At 34.4% G+C, this 20,842-nt stretch overlaps 1 protein-coding gene across 1 annotated transcript in view; it reads left to right on the forward strand.

Moving 5' to 3' along the window:
• LOC149790372 (uncharacterized) overlaps positions 1–20,842 on the forward strand; it is a 273,840-nt gene that overhangs the window by 22,829 nt on the left and 230,169 nt on the right. Inside the window, exons 2-5 of the mRNA XM_089973208.1 lie at positions 1,451–1,621; positions 6,377–6,517; positions 11,188–11,298; positions 15,715–15,981. Coding sequence (XP_089829334.1) covers positions 1,451–1,621; positions 6,377–6,517; positions 11,188–11,298; positions 15,715–15,981 — 690 coding nt within the window. The remainder of the gene's footprint in view (positions 1–1,450; positions 1,622–6,376; positions 6,518–11,187; positions 11,299–15,714; positions 15,982–20,842) is intronic.

Here is a 20,842-nt window from a genome sequence, read left to right on the forward strand (position 1 = left end):
GTGAGATGGATGGCTACCTCATTTATGGTCATAATCCATGTGCAGGAACTCTGCAAAGCCTAAATGTGGGCACATATAACCCATGCCACTGCTTATGATCTTGTGTGATATAAGCAGTATATGCTGCATGATTGATCATGTGACTGATCATGTGACTATTCTACAAAACATGCATGTTTAGGTTTCTTGTTGTGACAAGAAAAGGATGAAAATGATCACACAAATATTTCTTGCTCTTGCATTGTAATGAAATAACTAGTTCTGTCTTTAGAAAAGTGCTTTGATTTCAAGTATCATGGATCTCCATGTTATCATTTAATAGGTGTAAAAGGTTACAGTACCACAGTTTATAAGGTGATCTCACCTAAAAGGCATTCAAAATTTATTGCTTTAATAAACATAAGTGAGGGAATACTGCATTCATAACAGTTATTTTTCTTTTTTTTTAGCTCAATTTCTTATACACAATATGCATGCTGCTCTGGATGGACTGACTTTGGGACACAGAATTGCATATATGGTTTGTGTTGCTTAGTTTTTTCTTTTTCATTAATCTGAAATTTATTGTAAAGTCAATTTTACAAAATACAATTTTTACAATTTTGTTTTTGCTCAATAACTCGTGCACAATGGTGTCCAAAATACAGGCCACAAAATAAGTAATGGAGGGAACTTCAATGATTTAAGGGGAATGCTCCCCCTGCTGGACATTAAGAAAAGCTGCAGAAGGGGGGGATAGTGGTTCTGTTTAAAGACTGAATACTCATTATATAACCATGTTGGGAATATTTTCAATAAAGAGTTTTTTTTGCAATCAAGTTATTTGTTTTTATGTATAAATTACCTTTATTTTCAAGTAACATAGCTTCTGCAAGATTGTCAACATTTTCCGCAAGGTCTAATTATAATATTTCCCCCAAAAAATATTGAAAAATGGGTTGGGGGTGAATCTGCCCTTACATATGAACATTACTAAACTTTACAGAATTATCTGGATCTTATGGAACACTATGAACTACATCACTTCTGTTGTGTGAACAACATATACTTGCCTTCGCAAATATGAACATTCCATTGAAGATCCATTATGTTTTGAAACAATATTAGGGGCCACTAGGTCTCAGCCAAGTTTGAAATTATAAATCATTGTATGAAATGAGTAAGTTCTGTGCATTTTTTGTGTCCTTGATGCTTTTTGTCTTAAAATTGGCTGGGGGCTACAAGCTACTGGGTGTGTAGGCCAAAACTATAGTAACTCGGGTAGTAAATTGATATATAGTTATGAAAGCCCTGACTTAATTGACATTAATCAACTTAGTAGTCATTAGTGTGGTCAGTATTAAGGTATTCTTTTAAACAATCTTTTAGGATGATAACCCTAACACCTCCATGTTCTCAGTGTTCAGGGGCATTAGCAAAAACATTCAGATATATACCCCTTCCTTTTCAGCCATTTGTGATGGGAAAACAAACCCAAATGCGTGCAGTCTTTGGTATGGTGACTACTTTGTAAAGTACAGGAATGATACTGTTGTACAGAACAGCGGTGGTTTATGTACCTCACCAGATGTCTGTACTTCATGTGCAGAAGGATTTTATGCCAATGGAGCTTACTGCAGAGGTTAGTAATTATATGTAACAAGAACTAGCTAGTAGTCTATAAATTTGTAATGAAGGTTTCTTTGGTGCCGGAGCATTTCACACATGTCTGTTATAATAGTTGATAGTATGTTTATTGCCAATCAATAAATCACAAACGTTTTATATGAGAAAAATGCTGGCTTTAATGAAAAACTAATGCAATTACAGTACTTACACAGGATAAAATTCCCAGACACTGTTAACAAAGTGTAAAAATAGAGAAATGTCTCTTAATCTGGCATTCTTCTATGATTTTTATGCCCCATGATATTGGAGGGGTGGGGGCATACAGTCTTACCTATGTCCTATCCCATCTGTAGCAATTTTGTTTTTGCTCACATAAAATGAATATGGAGATTTTTATTATGAAAACCTATGTCAGTTTTCATCATTTCCCAGCAAAATGTTATTGAATTATGCCCCCACCCTTCCCATTTCACAGTTTTACAGTGGACCAAGAACATGCTTGTTACACACTGTTTTACAGGGGAATAAAAACATGCTTCTTACACACAGTTTTACAGGGGAATAAAAACATGCTTGTTACACACTGTTTTACAGGGGAATAAAAACATGCTTGTTACATACTGTTTTACAGAGGAATAGGAACATGCTTGTTACATACTGTTTTGCAGAGGAATAAGAACATGCTTGTTACACACTGTTTTACAGGGGACCAAAAACATGCTTGTTACATACAGTTTTACAGAGGAATAAGAACATGCTTGTTACACACTGTTTTACAGGGGAATAAGAACATGCTTGTTACATACAGTTTTACAGAGGAATAGGAACATGCTTGTTACATACTGTTTTACAGGGGAATAAGAACATGTTTGTTACATACAGTTTTACAGGGGACCAAGAACATGCTTGTTGCATACTGTTTTACAGAGGAATAAGAACATGCTTGTTACACACTGTTTTACAGGGGACCAAGAACATGCTTGTTACATACAGTTTTACAGAGGAATAAGAACATGCTTGTTACACACTGTTTTACAGGGGAATAAGAACATGCTTGTTACAAACAGTAGTACAGAGGAATAAGAACATGCTTGTTACACACTGTTTTACAAGGGAATAAGAACATGCTTGTTACATACAGTTTTACAGAGGAATAAGAACATGCTTGTTACACACTGTTTTACAGGGGAATAAGAACATGCTTGTTACATACAGTTTTACAGAGGAATAGGAACATGCTTGTTACATACTGTTTTACAGAGGAATAAGAACATGCTTGTTACACACTGTTTTACAGGGGACCAAGAACGTGCTTGTTACACACTGTTGTACAGAGGAATAATAATAATAATAATAATGAGGACTTTGTATAGCGCCTAATCTTTAGAAGCTCTAAGCACTTTACAACATTAGACAACACTTATAACATAAAAACCATATATAATGATATGATTACATAAAACAAACACCATGAAATTTGAAAACATAAAAAACATGCTGAAAATATTTAAGGTAGGAAACATTATTAGGTCTTTAAGTTTGTTATTGCAGTCGAAATACATGAGTTTTAAGAGCACTCTTGAATGGGATCACTGTGTCTTTGTGTCTAAGTTCAGTGAGCAATTCATTCCAATAAGAATATGCTTGTTATACAGTTTTCCAGAGGAATTAGAACATGCTTGTTACACACAGTTTTACAGAGGATTAAGAACATGCTTCTTACACACAGTTTTACAGAGGAATAAGAATATGCTTGTTACACACTTTTCCAGAGGAATAAGAACATGCTTGTTACACACTGTTTTACAGAGGAATAAGAACATGCTTGTTACACAGTTTTACAAAGGAATAAGAACATGCTTGTTACACACTGTTGTACAGAGGAATAAGAACATTCTTCTTACATACAGTTTTACAGAGGAATAAGAATATGCTTGTTACACACTGTTTTCCAAGGGAATAAGAACATGCTTGTTACACACTGTTTTACAGAGGAATAAGAACATGCTTGTTACTTACAGTTTTACAGAGGAATAAGAACATGCTTGATACACACTGTTTTGCAAGGGAATAAGAACGTGCCTGTTACACACTGTTTTCCAAGGGAATAAGAACATGCTTGTTACACACTGTTTTACAGAGGAGTAAGAACATGCTTGTTACTTACAGTTTTACAGAGGAATAAGAACATGCTTGTTACACACTGTTTTACAGAGGAATAAGAACATGCTTGTTACTTACAGTTTTACAGAGGAATAAGAACATGCCTGTTACACACTGTTTTACAGGGGAATAAGAACATGCTTCTTACACACTTTTTTTCCAGAGGAATAAGAACATGCTTGTTACACTCTGTTGTACAGAGGAATAAGAACATTCTTCTTACATACAGTTTTACAGAGGAATCAGAATATGCTTGTTACACACTGTTATCCAAGGGAATAAGAACATGCTAATGTTATACACAGTTTTACAGAGGAGTAAGAACATTCTTCTTACGTACAGTTTTCCAGAGGAATAAGAACATGCTTGTTACACAGTTTTCCAAGGGAATAAGAACATGCTTCTTACACACAGTTTTCCAGAGGAATAAGAACATGCTTGTTACACTCTGTTTTACAGAGGAATAAGAACATTCTTCTTACATACAGTTTTACAGAGGAATAAGAACATGCTTGTTACACACTGTTATCCAAGGGAATAAGAACATGCTTGTTAGACACAGTTTTACAGAGGAATAAGAACATGCTTGTTACACACTGTTTTGCAGGGGACCAAGAACATGCCTGTTACACACTGTTTTACAAGGGAATAAGAACATGCTTCTTACACACAGTTTTCCAGAGGAATAAGAACATGCTTGTTACACTCTGTTGTACAGAGGAATAAGAACATTCTTCTTACATACAGTTTTACAGAGGAATACGAATATGCTTGTTACACACTGTTATCCAAGGGAATAAGAACATGCTTGTTACACACAGTTTTACAGAGGAATAAGAACATTCTTCTTACGTACAGTTTTCCAGAGGAATAAGAATATGCTTGTTACACACTGTTTTCCAAGGGAATAAGAACATGCCTGTTACACACTGTTATCCAAGGGAATAGGAACATTCTTTTTACATACAGTTTTACAGAGGAATAAGAACATGCTTGTTACACACAGTTTTACAGAGGAATAAGAATATGCTTGTTACACACTGTTTTCCAAGGGAATAAGAACATGCCTGTTACACACAGTTTTACAGAGGAATAAGAACATGCTTGTTACACACAGTTTTACAGAGGAATAAGAACATGCTTGTTACACACTGTTTTACAGAGGAATAAGAACATGCTTGTTACACACAGTTTTACAGAGGAATAAGAACATGTTTGTTACACTCTGTTGTACAGAGGAATAAGAACATTCTTCTTACATACAGTTTTACAGGGGAATAAGAACATGCTTGTTACACACTGTTTCCAGTGGAATTAGAACATGCTTGTTACACACTGTTTCCAGTGGAATAAGAACATGCTTGTTGCACACTTTTCCAGAGGAATAAGAACATGCTTGTTACATACTGTTGTACAAAGGAATAAAAACATGCTTCTTACATAGTTTTCCAGAGGAATAAGAACTTGCTTGTTACACATAGTTGTACAGAGGAATAAGAACATGTTTCTTACAAACTTTTTTCCAGAGGAATAAGAACATGCTTGTTACACAGTTTCCAGGGGAATAATAACATGCTTTTTACACACTGTTTCCAGGGGAATAAGAACATGCTTGCTACACAGTTTTCCAGAGGAATAAGAACATGCTTGTTACACACTGTTATCCAATGGTATAAGAACATGTTTCTTACAAACTGTTTTCCATGGGAAGAAGAACGTGCATGTTACACACTGTTTTGCAGGGGAATAAAAAAATATGCTTGTTATACACTGTTGTACAGGGGGAATAAGAACATGCTTGTTACACACTTATCCAAGGGAATAAGAACATGCTTGTTGCACATTGTTTCCAGGGGAATAAGAACATGCTTGTTACACACTGTTTTCCAGTGTATAAGAAAATGCTTCTTACACAGTCTTCCAGAGGAATAAGATCATGCTTGTTACGTACAGTTTTACAGAGGAATAAGAACATGCTTGTTACACACTGTTATCCAATGGTATAAGAACATGTTTCTTACACACTGTTTTCCATGGGAAGAAGAACGTGCGTGTTACACACTGTTTTGCAGGGGAATAAAAAAATATGCTTGTTATACACTGTTGTACAGGGGGAATAAGAACATGCTTGTTACACACTTATCCAAGGGAATAAGAACATGCTTGTTACACATTGTTTCCAGGGGAATAAGAACATGCTTGTTACACACTGTTTTCCAGGGTATAAGAAAATGCTTCTTACACAGTCTTCCAGAGGAATAAGATCATGCTTGTTACATACAGTTTTATAGAAGAGTAAAAACATGGTTGTTACACAGTTTTCCAGAGGAATAAGAACATGCTTGTTACACGTTTTCCAGAGGAATAATGACATACTTGTTACACAGTTTTACAATGGAATAAGAACATGCTTGTTACACAGTTTTCCAGAGGAATATGAAGATGCTTGTTACATACAGTTTTATAGGGGAATAAGAACATGCTTGTTACGCACTGTTTCCAGGGGAATAAAAACATGTTTGACTTAATGTTTCTTGCTTTATCTGCTCTTGTTATATGTGAAGTTCAGATCACATTCTTATTTACCCATATTTTGGTTTTCCAGCATGCCAGAAAATTACATACTGCAACCTTCATCGATGTAGCACAGGAACATCTTCAACTTGCCATTATTGTGAAGGAGAATACATGGAGGCTGCAGGACATTATGTGTATGATAGATGGCAAAATCCTGCAGCTTGCCAGGGTCAGTATGAATTATTTTTATCATTCACTGAGAGAGAGAGAGAGAGAGAGAGAGAGAGAGAGGGAGAGAGAGGCAGGGAAATGGAGAAAGAGAAAAATATATAGGCATACGTAAGACATAGACAGGCAGATAGACTGATTTAAATGGAAAGAGGTTGAGAGAGATAGTTGCAACTTAACTACTGATTTAAATGTATGCAAAATTCTAAAAACACACAGGATTTCTATGTTCTTGAATAGATTGTTTCTAAACATTATTATTGTGATTGCTTTTTAAGCAATTTTATTACTATATTTAATTAAGAGTTTTTCCAGGGTGATTGAGAGTATCAAACGGAAATAGGTTATGTAAGTTCTGGTCACTGACTATTTACAAGACTTATATCGGAAACTATTTTGTGAAAGTTATAATAATGTTTCAACTCTAACTTTTCTTATTTGGATTTCATTTTTGTGAACTTTTTTATCACACCTCATCGATTACATAAATGAATACTACAATACTGACATTTTAAGATATGTTCTGATGGACAGAAAAAGATAACAAGAAGAATAAATATGTAATACGTTTATAAAATTCGCTTAACCTCCAGTTTATTCGTACTTCACTACTGATTTTAAAAATGCAAAGCATCAGGATATAAAAAATGTACAAAACTTAGTCCTTTCATTCATTAATTTATAATTTTTAACCTGATTGTTTCAAAGGTGCTTCTTACATTGTTATCTTGCTTGCATTTTAAAGCAAATGGAAGCTGCTGATGTAAACAATTAGACATACTGTTCACTGTCCTATTCAGGTTTCTAGAACAGTAAATTTCAGTATAACCATGTTATCTGCATCCATTATTTGCATTTTCTAGTTTAATATTTCTAAAATATTTTTATAAAAAGGTATATTTCTAGTAGACATATGTTTAATGGGAAATAACTCCCAAAGTTACAGAAATTTCAAGGATTCTTCATAGTTAATCGAAGACAGCAAACTACTTGAAAAATTATTATATGCTGGTTTTTTTATCCGTTAGCTTTACATTGTCAGAATCGTTCAATACTACCGGATACTGAACTCGTGTGCAAATACACATATTGTATTCACGTGCATAAAGGAACTAATTTCTATTGTAAACAAACAATGGACGCAGATGCCAGCACATTTGATTTGTACACAAATCATGTACACTCGCGTAAGAGGCACTTTACATTGTGGTTATTTAAATTTGTTTCTGAATGAACTAATACAGATGTTTTGCAGACTGCCACATACCAGCTGCTTTGGCACATTCCGCGTTAACTTTGTTGATACAATGTTTTGGATTTAGGCTAGCTACAATATACAACAAACGCAAGAAAGGGTCCTTACAAATAACATACAAGTGACAAGTCATATACTGTCTTCTTTAGCTGGTGATAAGAATGGCAAAAAAATATACTTACAGTTTTACATCCTGAATTTCCTCAAAATGTACTTTCTTGGCTCTGCAAATCTGAATTACATGAGCCATGTCATAGGTTCTCAATTTTGATTACACATTTCGAAATTGTGCTGTAATTTCGATGATAAGTGCAATTACATCCTCCTTACTGCACTCAAAATGAAATAAGCATTAAATTGCATAGCGTCTTTTTGATAATTGCAATTGACTTCATATTTTTCCCACATTATGATTTCAAACATTCAATGACAGAAACAGAAACACATCTGTAGATGTCAACACGCTTCTCCCTAGCTTCTTCGTGTGGAATTGTCACATATAAATCCAGCAACACTGGTTATAATTGCAACACTAATTCCTATTACTGGTGCTATTATGTGTGTGGCTGATAATGATCTGATTATAGTTACTGTTCCAGCAACTACGGCAGATGCAGAGTGTACAATTATGTCAGTAAAAACAATATATCTATGGTATTTATGTTTTTGTTTTACTGTACGTGCATCAGTGATATTTTTCAGTTGGGTATGCCACAAACACGCTTGCTCATATATAAAACATTGAATGTCAGTTGGGGTTACCGGCGATTGGTTCATTATGTACATTACTAATTTGCTGGTGTGTTGGTGACGAATTCAATATACCAATAGTTCAACATGATGCCGTCTTTTTCTTTGGGTTCCACCATGAATGTTTCCTCGTTGTTTTGCTCAAATATCACTAACATAGATCCAGAAGATCCACTAACTGGATAACGCCATGAAATTGTGGTAGATATTGTAAATGTTGTCATGCCGAATACTGTGAACCTGTACATATCGGCAACCTCAGCGGTATGTTTGATGGATTTATTGAGTGGTGTCCATAATGCTGACCCAGACGCTACTGTATATACAGCGTTGATTGGGATTGTATGATGAACTACACCATTAGTAATCTTTTTTATGTCAGCGAGCTTAATGTTGATGGCTGTTGGATTCCCCAAAAATGTATGAATGATTTTATTTGTGTTACTATGAAAATTTGTAAACGTGGTTACATGATTAGTATATTTAGATCTAAACATGGTCAATCCATCATTAATTGTCATTAACAAGGTCATCATCGGGATGCCACTATTGTCCACGTATTTCTTCATTGCAACTTCATTGTTTGACTCTGGTTCTCCAAGACCAGTAATTGTATTACTAGACATATTGAGATCACCAGGCATTGTATCACCAGCTTTAGCAACATATTTACTGATCTCAGTTCTGATTATGGTTGTTTTTTTTTGTCCACATATTTTTTTGTCACTGCCTCTAATTTTGGTTCTCATATTTGTAATTGTATTCCTGCTCATGCTGAGATCACCATACATAATGTTTCCATTTCTTCTGATACGTCCACTAATCTTTCCTATGAGTGTTAGAAGTGATACCTCTGAGTTTTTAATTTTACTGGTTTTAGTAAACACCACTAAGTTGTTTTTGTGAACAAGATATTGCTTGTCTATAACCATCCTTACTATTCCTGAAAAAGAACAACTTCATTTGGGTCAACATTGGCGAGATGCAACAAATTAGCGAGCTCATCCTTGACCTCGTCAAGGGTTGCGTATTTGGATAAGTGACCTTGGGGCTTGCCTTTAGCAGATCGTCCGTAAATATCTACCATTGTATATTACACTAAGACATGTTTAAAATATTGGATGATGATGTTGTCTGGTGGTATACTTATGCACGATTTTATGAGGCAGTGCCCCTGATGATGTCGACACAGCATTGAGCACAGTGAGTACTTCACAGCCACATATTGGCAGATCGGTTATTGTCTGTGTTGGTAATATTGAATACCAGATTGGAGTGCTTTGCAGTCTGCTGACATACCTCAAAAATTCTTCTGGTGGCACCAACCCATAAGAATCAAAATAAACAACTCCACGTGGATCAATCACGTATGCAAACCTGTCACTGCCCCTGCCACTAGTGATAGGATCAGAACTTTCATCAAAATTAATGATACTGGTTTCAACATGGTTTGGTTCTTTTGGTAATTGATCATGCATTAAAACACCTCTGAAGTTTTTTATATTTAATTTCATTGCAGCATCAAGTAAATCAAAATTGGACATGGGAAGCTTGAGACACTTCAAGTTTAGCGAAGTGTGCTGGGCAGTCTCAGACCCCAACCATACCATGAATGAAGGGTTCCTGGCAGTCTTAGACCCCAAACTTTTTTCATTAGCTTTTATAGTCCGTAGCCCATAGCTTTCTTTAATGATCCCAGCACCAGTTCCAACTGCACCAAGTGCAGCTGCTTTTGCAACACCTAGGGCTGCTGCGTCAAGTATTGCCGGTATTGCGGCAAAAAATGGAAATATTCTACTGGTTTTTGTCATTTTGCTTATGGCGTCAATAAAAAGGTGAATTTGCATACCAGTTCATTTTTGTGTGGCTTTGTTATAATGAGTATTTATCTTGCTGTGATATGAACTGGATTAGTTCCAGTGAGATTTGTTTTGGATATTTCAATATTTGTTTCTGTTCCTGCATGTGCAGATCTGGCCAGATTTTCTTTAGCTGACCTGGTGTTAGTGTTACGTTGAGGTTCAGGTATGACATTTATTTACCTGATGTCAAGTGAGCTTTAATTTGATACTATTCTACTGGTGCATCAGTAATTTTATTTTGTTTGCAAGCTCACTTAAAATAACTAAAGATGATCTGCATCTTTTTTCACCTATTTCACGCCGAAGAGCTTCAGGAATTGCATCTTCTTGAGAGCAAAGAATAGTTTTAACTACCTTTTCTATAAATTCTGGTGGTAGTATATCGATTTTCTTGTTTGACATTTCATTTAATAATGTAATATTTCATTTGAAATATATTTTACATGTTTTCCACTGGTGCATCAATAACTCTCATTCGTCCACCAACACCTTAAAGCCGCATTGTTTTATCTGACAATATAACAGCGATTGCTCTATAACCACCAGCAGGCAGTCATGCTACACAAGCTTGAAAATGTATATCAACGACTGACTGTCTGAATAACTCCAAGTGTTCCAGTGAGAAATAACAGATCAGATATAATGTTGTGAAATCTCGCTGAGATATCTGCAAACCCGAATCAACATTCTGATCACGCCTCATGAATGTCATCAACCGTTGATAAGCACATGCAACATGATTAGTATAAAAATTCAGCAACACTTCTTCTTTTTAATTAAAATGTCAGATAATTTTTTTTTCAGAGGTGTGCTCATGGCGGTCCACAGGAAAGCGGTGTTACCCTGGAACTTGTAGTGGACTACTTTCCACTTGTCAGTGTATGGCTGGGTACAACGGAAATCATTGTGAAAACAGTATGTACAACTTGAATACAAAGAAATGTCTAGCATTGCTAAATTTATCACGAAGTTCAAATTTGGGAACATATGCTTGACTATTTAAATTTTGCTAACTTGAAGTTTTTGTTCACAAAAACTTATAATACGGTAATGCATGGGCTTTAGGAGTTTTACAGCTTTAAATTGCAACAATCTGTGATCAGTTGTGAATCATACCATGAAATATTAAAATCCAAGAATCAGTCAAAATTTTCATGACTTACTTGATCATGTATACAGTTTGTCAAACTATATCCCAATACTAGCCATCACATCCAACCTTATATATATTTCTCAGAGTATTTCCCTGGCACAATTACAGACCAGCTTATCGTTATTTATTCCCATCATAACTTACAAATTTAATCCCATTGTAACATTATATTCAAACTGTATTTTGCTCAATAGGTGAAAGCATTTTTAATCATGAAAAACATAGTCACCAATGGCCAGTACAGTGTTATTTTGTAGTTGAATACTAATGACAACTGAAAAGTCGTGATAGTTGATGGTGTCTTTGTCATCAAAAGTGGCTTTTAATGAATGATGTAAATTATAGTGTAGTCAAATAATTAAATTTAAGCACATCTTTAATACTATCATATTTGCAGCAAGAAATTGTTTGGTGAATTATCAACCATGCCAAAAAATATAAATAAAAATACTAACCAAAATAAAGTTTTGATTGTAATTATTCTAGTTAGACAGATGACACAAATTGGTTGATACTGTGAATTTATTCATTATTGTGGATACTAATTTCTATGGCTTTGGGTATTTTATTTCATTATCTGGAACAAATGTCTTAGTTTTTTCATAAAGCAATCAAAGTTCACTGAGTTCTGAAACAACAATGACATCCATGGAAATGTTAAAACAGTGAATTACCAGTATATTCCATTGTATTGAATTACCAGTATACTCCATTGTAATTACCAGTATATTCCACAGTAATGAATTACCATAATATTCCATTGTAATGAATTACCAGTATATTCCATCATATTGAATTACCAATATATTCCATTGTAATTGCCAGTATATTCCATTGTAATAAATTACCAATCTTTCCATTGTAATGAATTACCAGTATTTTCCATTGTAATGAATTACCACTAAATTCCAATGTAATGAATTAACAGTATATTCTGATGTACTGAATTACCAGTATATTCTGATGTAATGAATAACCAGTATATTCCAATGTAATGATTACCAGTACATTCCGTTGTAATGAATTACCAGTGTATTTTATGTAACAAATTACCAGTATATTCTGTTGTAATGAATTACCAGTATATTCCATTATAAGTGAATTTTCCAATCTCAGATAAATAGGAATCACTGCTGGCATTGAGGTATGTTCAAATAAATTTATAAGCAAAATCATCAATCAATGCTATTTTGTTTCAGAAAACACCTGCAGGTCCATCTTGTCACTCATCCTCAGTATAACATATTTTTCAGAAAATAGTGGCTTTTATAAATTGATTTCTGTTACAAATTTCTGCAACAACCTATGTTTGTGCTCTGTACCATTCATATCATGCATGTTGTGAAATTTTGCTTTATAAAATTCTAACAAGAGTTAGTTACCTTACTAAATTTATAAAATTCTAACAAGAGTTAGTTTCCTTACTAAATTTATATAATTCTAACAAGAGTTAGTTTCCTTACTAAATTTATATAATTCTAACAAGAGTTAGTTTCCTTACTAAATTTATAAAATTCTAACAAGAGTTAGTTACCTTACTAAATTTATATAATTCTAACAAGAGTTAGTTTCCTTACTAAATTTATAAAATTCTAACAAGAGTTAGTTACCTTACTAAATTTATAAAATTCTAACAAGAGTTAGTTACCTTACTAAATTTATAAAATTCTAACAAGAGTTAGTTACCTTACTAAATTTATATAATTCTAACAAGAGTTAGTTTCCTTACTAAATTTATAAAATTCTAACAAGAGTTAGTTTCCTTACTAAATTTATATAATTCTAACAAGAGTTAGTTTCCTTACTAAATTTATAAAATTCTAACAAGAGTTAGTTACCTTACTAAATTTATAAAATTCTAACAAGAGTTAGTTACCTTACTAAATTTATAAAATTCTAACAAGAGTTAGTTTCCTTACTAAATTTATAAAATTCTAACAAGAGTTAGTTTCCTTACTAAATTTATAAAATTCTAACAAGAGTTAGTTTCCTTACTAAATTTATAAAATTCTAACAAGAGTTAGTTACCTTACTAAATTTATAAAATTCTAACAAGAGTTAGTTACCTTACTAAATTTATATAATTCTAACAAGAGTTAGTTTCCTTACTAAATTTATATAATTCTAACAAGAGTTAGTTACCTTACTAAATTTATAAAATTCTAACAAGAGTTAGTTACCTTACTAAATTTATAAAATTCTAACAAGAGTTAGTTACCTTACTAAATTTATATAATTCTAACAAGAGTTAGTTTCCTTACTAAATTTATAAAATTCTAACAAGAGTTAGTTTCCTTACTAAATTTATATAATTCTAACAAGAGTTAGTTTCCTTACTAAATTTATAAAATTCTAACAAGAGTTAGTTTCCTTACTAAATTTATAAAATTCTAACAAGAGTTAGTTTCCTTACTAAATTTATAAAATTCTAACAAGAGTTAGTTTCCTTACTAAATTTATATAATTCTAACAAGAGTTAGTTACCTTACTAAATTTATATAATTCTAACAAGAGTTAGTTTCCTTACTAAATTTATAAAATTCTAACAAGAGTTAGTTTCCTTACTAAATTTATATAATTCTAACAAGAGTTAGTTTCCTTACTAAATTTATAAAATTCTAACAAGAGTTAGTTTCCTTACTAAATTTATATAATTCTAACAAGAGTTAGTTACCTTACTAAATTTATAAAATTCTAACAAGAGTTAGTTTCCTTACTAAATTTATAAAATTCTAACAAGAGTTAGTTTCCTTACTAAATTCATATAATTCTAGTGAGAGTTAGTTTCCTTACTAAATTTATAAAATTCTAACAAGAGTTAGTTTCCTTACTAAATTTATATAATTCTAACAAGAGTTAGTTTCCTTACTAAATTTGTATAATTCTAGTGAGAGTTAGTTACCTTACTAAATTCAAATAATTCTAACAAGAGCTAGTTACCTTACTAAATTCATCAACACTATATGCTTACTAATATTTTGTTAGTGGTAATCATAGAGTCCGCGTTAAGGCAGTGGTTAAGCCTCTGTCTTGGCAAGTTTGGTCCTTTTGTTCAATCCTATAAGCTAGAATATATAAGAATTAGGATGTTCAGTGAATCATCAATGGCTGTTGATATTTCTCATATTCTCTGATTTTGAAAATCTACCATCTGTACCACTGAAAGATGACTTTGTCATATCAGCAATGGATTTATGAGATAGCAGTGTCGTTATTAGCTTAATTGATTGACCTGATTATACTATAACTGTGTCATTATTAGCTTAAGTCATTGACTTGATTACATTATTACTGTGTCATTATTAGCTGAATTCATTGACTTAATTACATTATAACTGTGTCATTATTAGCTGAATTGACTGACTGCCATTATTAGCTTTATGACTGACTAACTGTCATTATTAGCTTAATTGATTGACTTGAATACAATCACAATAGGCAGGATGAAAATTATAACAAAAATTATTTTGAACAATTTTGCGTGTAAATTAATGAATGTTTGAGTGCTTTCTGCTCAAGGACATACATTCAAAAGTTCAAAAGCAGGCTACAGTGATGGAGCTAGTGAGATATACAGTATAAAATTCTGTGGACTTCTTGTTAGGAAGATCTCCTGACATTTTGTATGATAATATAAAATAAGTGCAAGAATACTGAATAAGTCCAAAATATTAGCAAGTTTTGTTAATTGAGTGAGTTTACTGATTTTCATTAAAATTTATGAATGAAAACATAACATACCCATTCTTTTATTTTAGATATTGATGATGCATATCTGGAACCAAGATAAATACTAGTCGACTTCATTTTTTTATGTGATATTCTAATGACTGGGAAGATGATGGTTGTTATTGTATGTAATACTGCAATTAATGTTTTGTCTATAATGTTTTGGGAAGATCGCTTGATGTTGGCAATAGTTGACATTATTTTCAGTTTGATAATCAGTTTGCATTGAAAAAAAAGTAATCACATTTTGTGTTTACATAGCATATGATGTAAGTACACCTTGTATTTGTTTTTGATTATAAGCATCATGCCAATAGAAGCTTTTTTTGTCAATAATTTTGTCAGTTTTTAAATATTACGATTTCTGTTATCATACTAAATTGTTGTGATTTTTGTCACTGCTACTATTGTGATTTAAAGGCTGCATATGTTCTGTGTCTTTTGTATAGTTGAGAATGAACCCGTGATTACAGACAACATGGCCACCTTTAGAGTTGGTGAGGGAACGACAAATGTCATCAAATTCCCACCACTTCCCACTAATCTGAATCCAGCTTTTACTGAAATAGTGTGGACTTGTTTCGGAGGTTACACCAGAGCAGAGACCTCTTTTGGAGCTTTATACCAAGCAGGAACTCCTCCTGGACTACCCTCATACATCAAAGAATTCAGATTTGGGATTATCTATGGCTACATCTCATTAAGATTAAACAGAGGTATCTGAACTTGTATTATTTGATTATGGTTGAAAGTTTTGCTTTTTTAAAATTCAGTGTATTAAATAATATTCCAATGTTCTTTTGTTGTTGTTGTTGTTCCAGGGTTTAACGCCATTTTTCAGCACACGATAGGCTATACATGGTGACCGGTATTTATGGTGGAGGAAGAACTAGGAAACCCCCGGAAAGAAACACCAACCCACAAGAACCAATGTTCTTTTGAAGATAAGCTGTAGGATATTGGATAGCCTCTGACCAGCCAGCCATCTGTCTGCCTGTCTGCTGGTATCTCTTTATAAACATTTAGGTATAAATTCACTAAACTTGGTATGATGCTTTTCTCTATAGTAACCAGGTGTGACAGGATTATTTTTTTTTTTTCCCTCCCCAGTACCCTGGAAAGGTTGTTGGAGAAAAGTTCTTATGCCAAACTTTTACTTATCGCATTTCTAAAAACTATTTTTGAAAAAAACTGCATTCCTTTCAAATACTTTACTTGATCACATTAACATTAAGAAAATAATCTTTGCTAAATCCTTATCAAGCCCTACCTGAAAGACAAAAATAGGTCTTTCCATCTACATATCATATTGATGAAGGGAAGTAATTGTTACAAACAGATTAACTCCCTTTCTTCCTGCTAGAAGGCCACCAATATGCTCAAATGTTTAATAGTTTAAACCTTCGCTTGCAACTTTGAACATTGCCTCCAAAGAATTCATGGCTATTTCGAATCAGTTTTGACCATCCAGTGTTTCTTTTCAGTGGTATGGTACACCAGATGGTTGATATGCTTGGTATATTCAACAATTTCGTTTCTCGAAGTGAATTAATTCATATTTATGCACTTTATTACAGTTGTGATTGTCCATGTGATATTGATCAGTAACACTCCAGTTTTCACCGTTTTAGTTGCATTGCCCACTTTCTGCATATTTATGCACTTCTTAGGTCATCTTGGTTTTTAAACAATTTGTATATTTGTTGTATGCACCTTTTTCTTTTTTTTTAGAGATGTCAGTTAAGTGCAAGAAGTGCAGGCACTTTAAAGTTGTTGAAAATAAACCATGAGATGTGAATTGCCTGCACAGTGTTCTTCCTCACACCCATTTAGTGTCTGTGCAACATTTCCTGAAAACGTTTGGTTCGGGATCTTGAAAAGGCATTTAAAGTGCAATCATGTTAAAAGGGCATGCTCTAAATGTGCAGAATGTGATTTTCATTAAGCACCTGGATAGGGAATCATTGACCACTTTATCATTAGATGCCACCCCCAACCCAAATGGAGATACCTAAAGCAGCACATACGGCAATGATTACTTCAGATCTAGTTGATGTCATGCCAAGCGATTCCACTCCCGCATCATGTACATATACTTCGGCAAGTACTATCATCAACAATGTTGATGAACAAGTTGGATGAAACTAGGACCATTTTTAACTAAATCTGGCAACCCACTGGGCATAGGTTCCTCTCTCTGGCAACCACTGGGCAATAGGTTTCTATCTCTGGCAACCCACTGGTTCCTCTCTCTCTGCCCATGTATGTACTTAAGAACTTTGAAGCAGGATAACCTTCAGACCTTGCCAGCAGGACAGAGCTGGGGGTTATATATCATTTGCCATATGCCAACCAACTGGTCCAGTGTTCCAGATGATTAGTGTTTAGTTTCATCAGTCATGAATGTATAGTTTCAGACTGGTGAACATGTTGCTTGACAGTTTCTACAGTGAAGGCATCCTGCGCCTAGCAGTCGTTTGACCAGCCAGGCTGACCACATCCATGATATTGGTACATGGCAAACCAGCATTATATTTAGAGCCATCTTTCATGGCCTAACTGTCAGACAAGCATTCCCCATCTGGACATGATATTAGCATATCTGACAGGTAGAACATTTTTTAATACATGGTGATGATTTGGTGTGACCACTTCCATATGGAATGCCATACCCCCAAGATGCAGAACTTCCAGGGGAACAAACCGCTTTCAGTGGGTGTGTGTGTGTGTGACAGACTTGCCAGTTCAGTTCAGACATGGAAAGGACAGATTTCAGTTTTAAGGAAGCAATCAAAATATATACAGAATTTTTCCTTCATGTTTTCCTACTGATTACAAGACAGGCCTACCAACCCTAATGGGACCTTCTCATTAAGGAAGTCAATTGTTTTCCTTAAGTTAGACTAGTTTTCAGTAAGGTGTAATGAAGTATATGGTACTACAATTGTCACAGTGGAAACATGCATTTAAAAATCCAGATGTCCAGGGATTCAAGATTGAAGCAACAACATAAAAACATTATGTTCTACTAAAAGTTTCTTAGGTGGACCATAATTACCTTCAATATAGTGTAGCAAACCGCAGTCCCAAACCCAAGGGAGCTACTTGCTATCTCTCAAACTGATATAATCCTTAAAAACAATTTAAATTTTATGTGGACTATTTTGATGGCAATAATCTTTTCTGCCAAGAGACATACTTAAATCAACAAATGATGTCCACTAAATATAATTGTTGTCCTTCCTGCTTTTTCCCCAAGATTCTGAGTATTTCCTTTTATTTTTCTGTACTGACTATTAAAGACATTTTAAGAGGTTTATTGTCCCTTCTATCCTGAAAATTTAATGCTTTTTGGATGCCATTTAAAAAAAAAAAAAGCAGCGACCTGGTCATGCAGACATTTTGCATCACAGTTTAAGCATCTGAGGTATTCCTGTAAAGTTAGTTTGGTTCCCTTACAACTCCACTGAATCTAATATGAAACCCAGATCCAAATCAGACATGGACAAACCAGTATCCAGATTTTATCATGAACAATCATATTTCAATAATTTGCATTTATTTTGCAAGTCCATTTTTTATGAGTCGTTTCCTTAAGACTTAGAGCAAACTCATAAGGTTTATTAGGTCTGATGAGATCAAGGCCTCATTCATGACCACAGGAATTTTGGTGAGTCAGCTGCTTGCAACTTTCTTACAGTGCTGGTACGTATCACATACCATTGTTTATTATTCAGATGCACTTAACCTAGACAATGGTATCACTCACGCAGCCATCAATATACCTGCCTCACTCTGTTATAAAGTGAACAGATAAGCGTTTAATGCCATGTCTAAGTTAGTCACCAGCAAATGGAAACTGTAAGAGAGTCTCCTGGAAATGAAAACCATTCTCAGTGCCTCCAATAATTGGGTGGACTGATTCCACCTTTGTCTCAAATGGCTGAGTGGTCTAAAATGCTTACTGTTACGGATCACTGACATATCACCTGTCTCTGTGTGAGTTTGAGTCTCGGGTTTGGCCAATGTCATTATGTGAGAAAGCTTGCCGGTAGCTTCTCGTGGGTCAGTCATTCTTTCTGGGGTTTTCCCAGGTTCTTCCTTCACCATTTATACTGGCTGCCATGTAAGCCTATCTTGGCTGAAAAATGGCATTAAATCTTACAACGAAAATCCACCTTTGTCTCTATTCCAGATGCATGGGACTGTCATTGTTCTCACAAAATGCACTGAGGGGATATGGGGGTATGACTTTCTCCAGTGGTTCTAATACCAAAACTAATCTAGAAAATGACAGCAGGGCTTGCAAATTAGTTCTGATTGCCCCTGTCTGACAGATTCTGGAGCAATGATCTGCTTGATCTAGCAACAGAAATGCACAGGAAAATCATAGTGACTATATGCTGTACAAGCAGCTGAGGTCATCATTATTCCATCTGAGTCTAGAGAAAATCCTGCCTGGTCTTGTCATGGATGCAATGTGCTTACAGGAGTGAAGTCTAATTGTGGAGAAGATTATAAGATAGACAGCTAAGACATTCAACTGATGTTGTGTTATCAACATCACACCACACTCAGCCTCAATAACCCACCCTTACCTGTCTAACTTCTTTCTTTTCCTTTTTAAATTCAGGAATCTAAGTACTATCACAATCAAGGAATATCATTCAGTGATCTCATACACATTTAAACATCATGGAAGAGATGATCCTGGCTGCATCAAGAACCATTCCAACCTGCTGTCCAGTTTCAACATATACAAGTCATGCTTGCGCCACTTTTGTTCCCAAAATCAATTCTGATAATTGGCCCTGGTAGATATCATATCGTTTACAGAATATAAATGGTTAACTCCCAGACTACTTGGTTGTGGCAGGGTCTAGTTCCTTAGTATTTGGCTCTGGTAGAGATTATATTGTTTACAGAATCCAGATGGTCTACTCCCAGACTTGATTGTAGCAGGGAACTAGTTCCCTGGTAATTGGCTCTTATATATTGTTTACAGAAGATAAAAGGCCATGTCACACCTATTGCAATATACATTTTACCTATAAGCTGAGGTTGTTGTTGTTGCTGTTGTAGTGTTTAAAGCCATTTTTCAGCACGAGATAGGCTATACATGGTGGCCAGTATAGCTGGTGAAGGAAGAACCCTGGGAAACCCCCAGGAAGAACCACCGACCCACAAGAAACTACTGACAGGCTTTTTCACATGCCCATGTTAGCCGAGCCTGAGACTCGAACACATGCAGACAGAGGTGAGATGGCAGTGATCCAGAATGGTAAGTGCTTTAGACCACTTGGCCACTCGGGGCCCCGTATAAGCTGAGGTAAATACCTGTGTATTTATAGGTTACTACTGTGTGTTTATAGGTTTATACCTGTGTATTTATAGGTAAATACTTGTGTTTGTAGGTAAATACCTGTGTGTTTATAGGTAAATACTTGTGTGTTTATCATAATATGAATACAAGTTTCTTATGACATAGCAGAAACTCCCAATTTTGATTTGAGCATTTTATAGTCATTAAAAATATATCAGTCCCATGGTAATGATACATGATGATGCATTCATGAA

Source organism: Sinohyriopsis cumingii, chromosome 10 (assembly GCF_028554795.1).
Source record: "Sinohyriopsis cumingii isolate HCF-2022 chromosome 10, ASM2855479v2, whole genome shotgun sequence".
NCBI lineage: Eukaryota > Metazoa > Mollusca > Bivalvia > Unionida > Unionidae > Sinohyriopsis > Sinohyriopsis cumingii.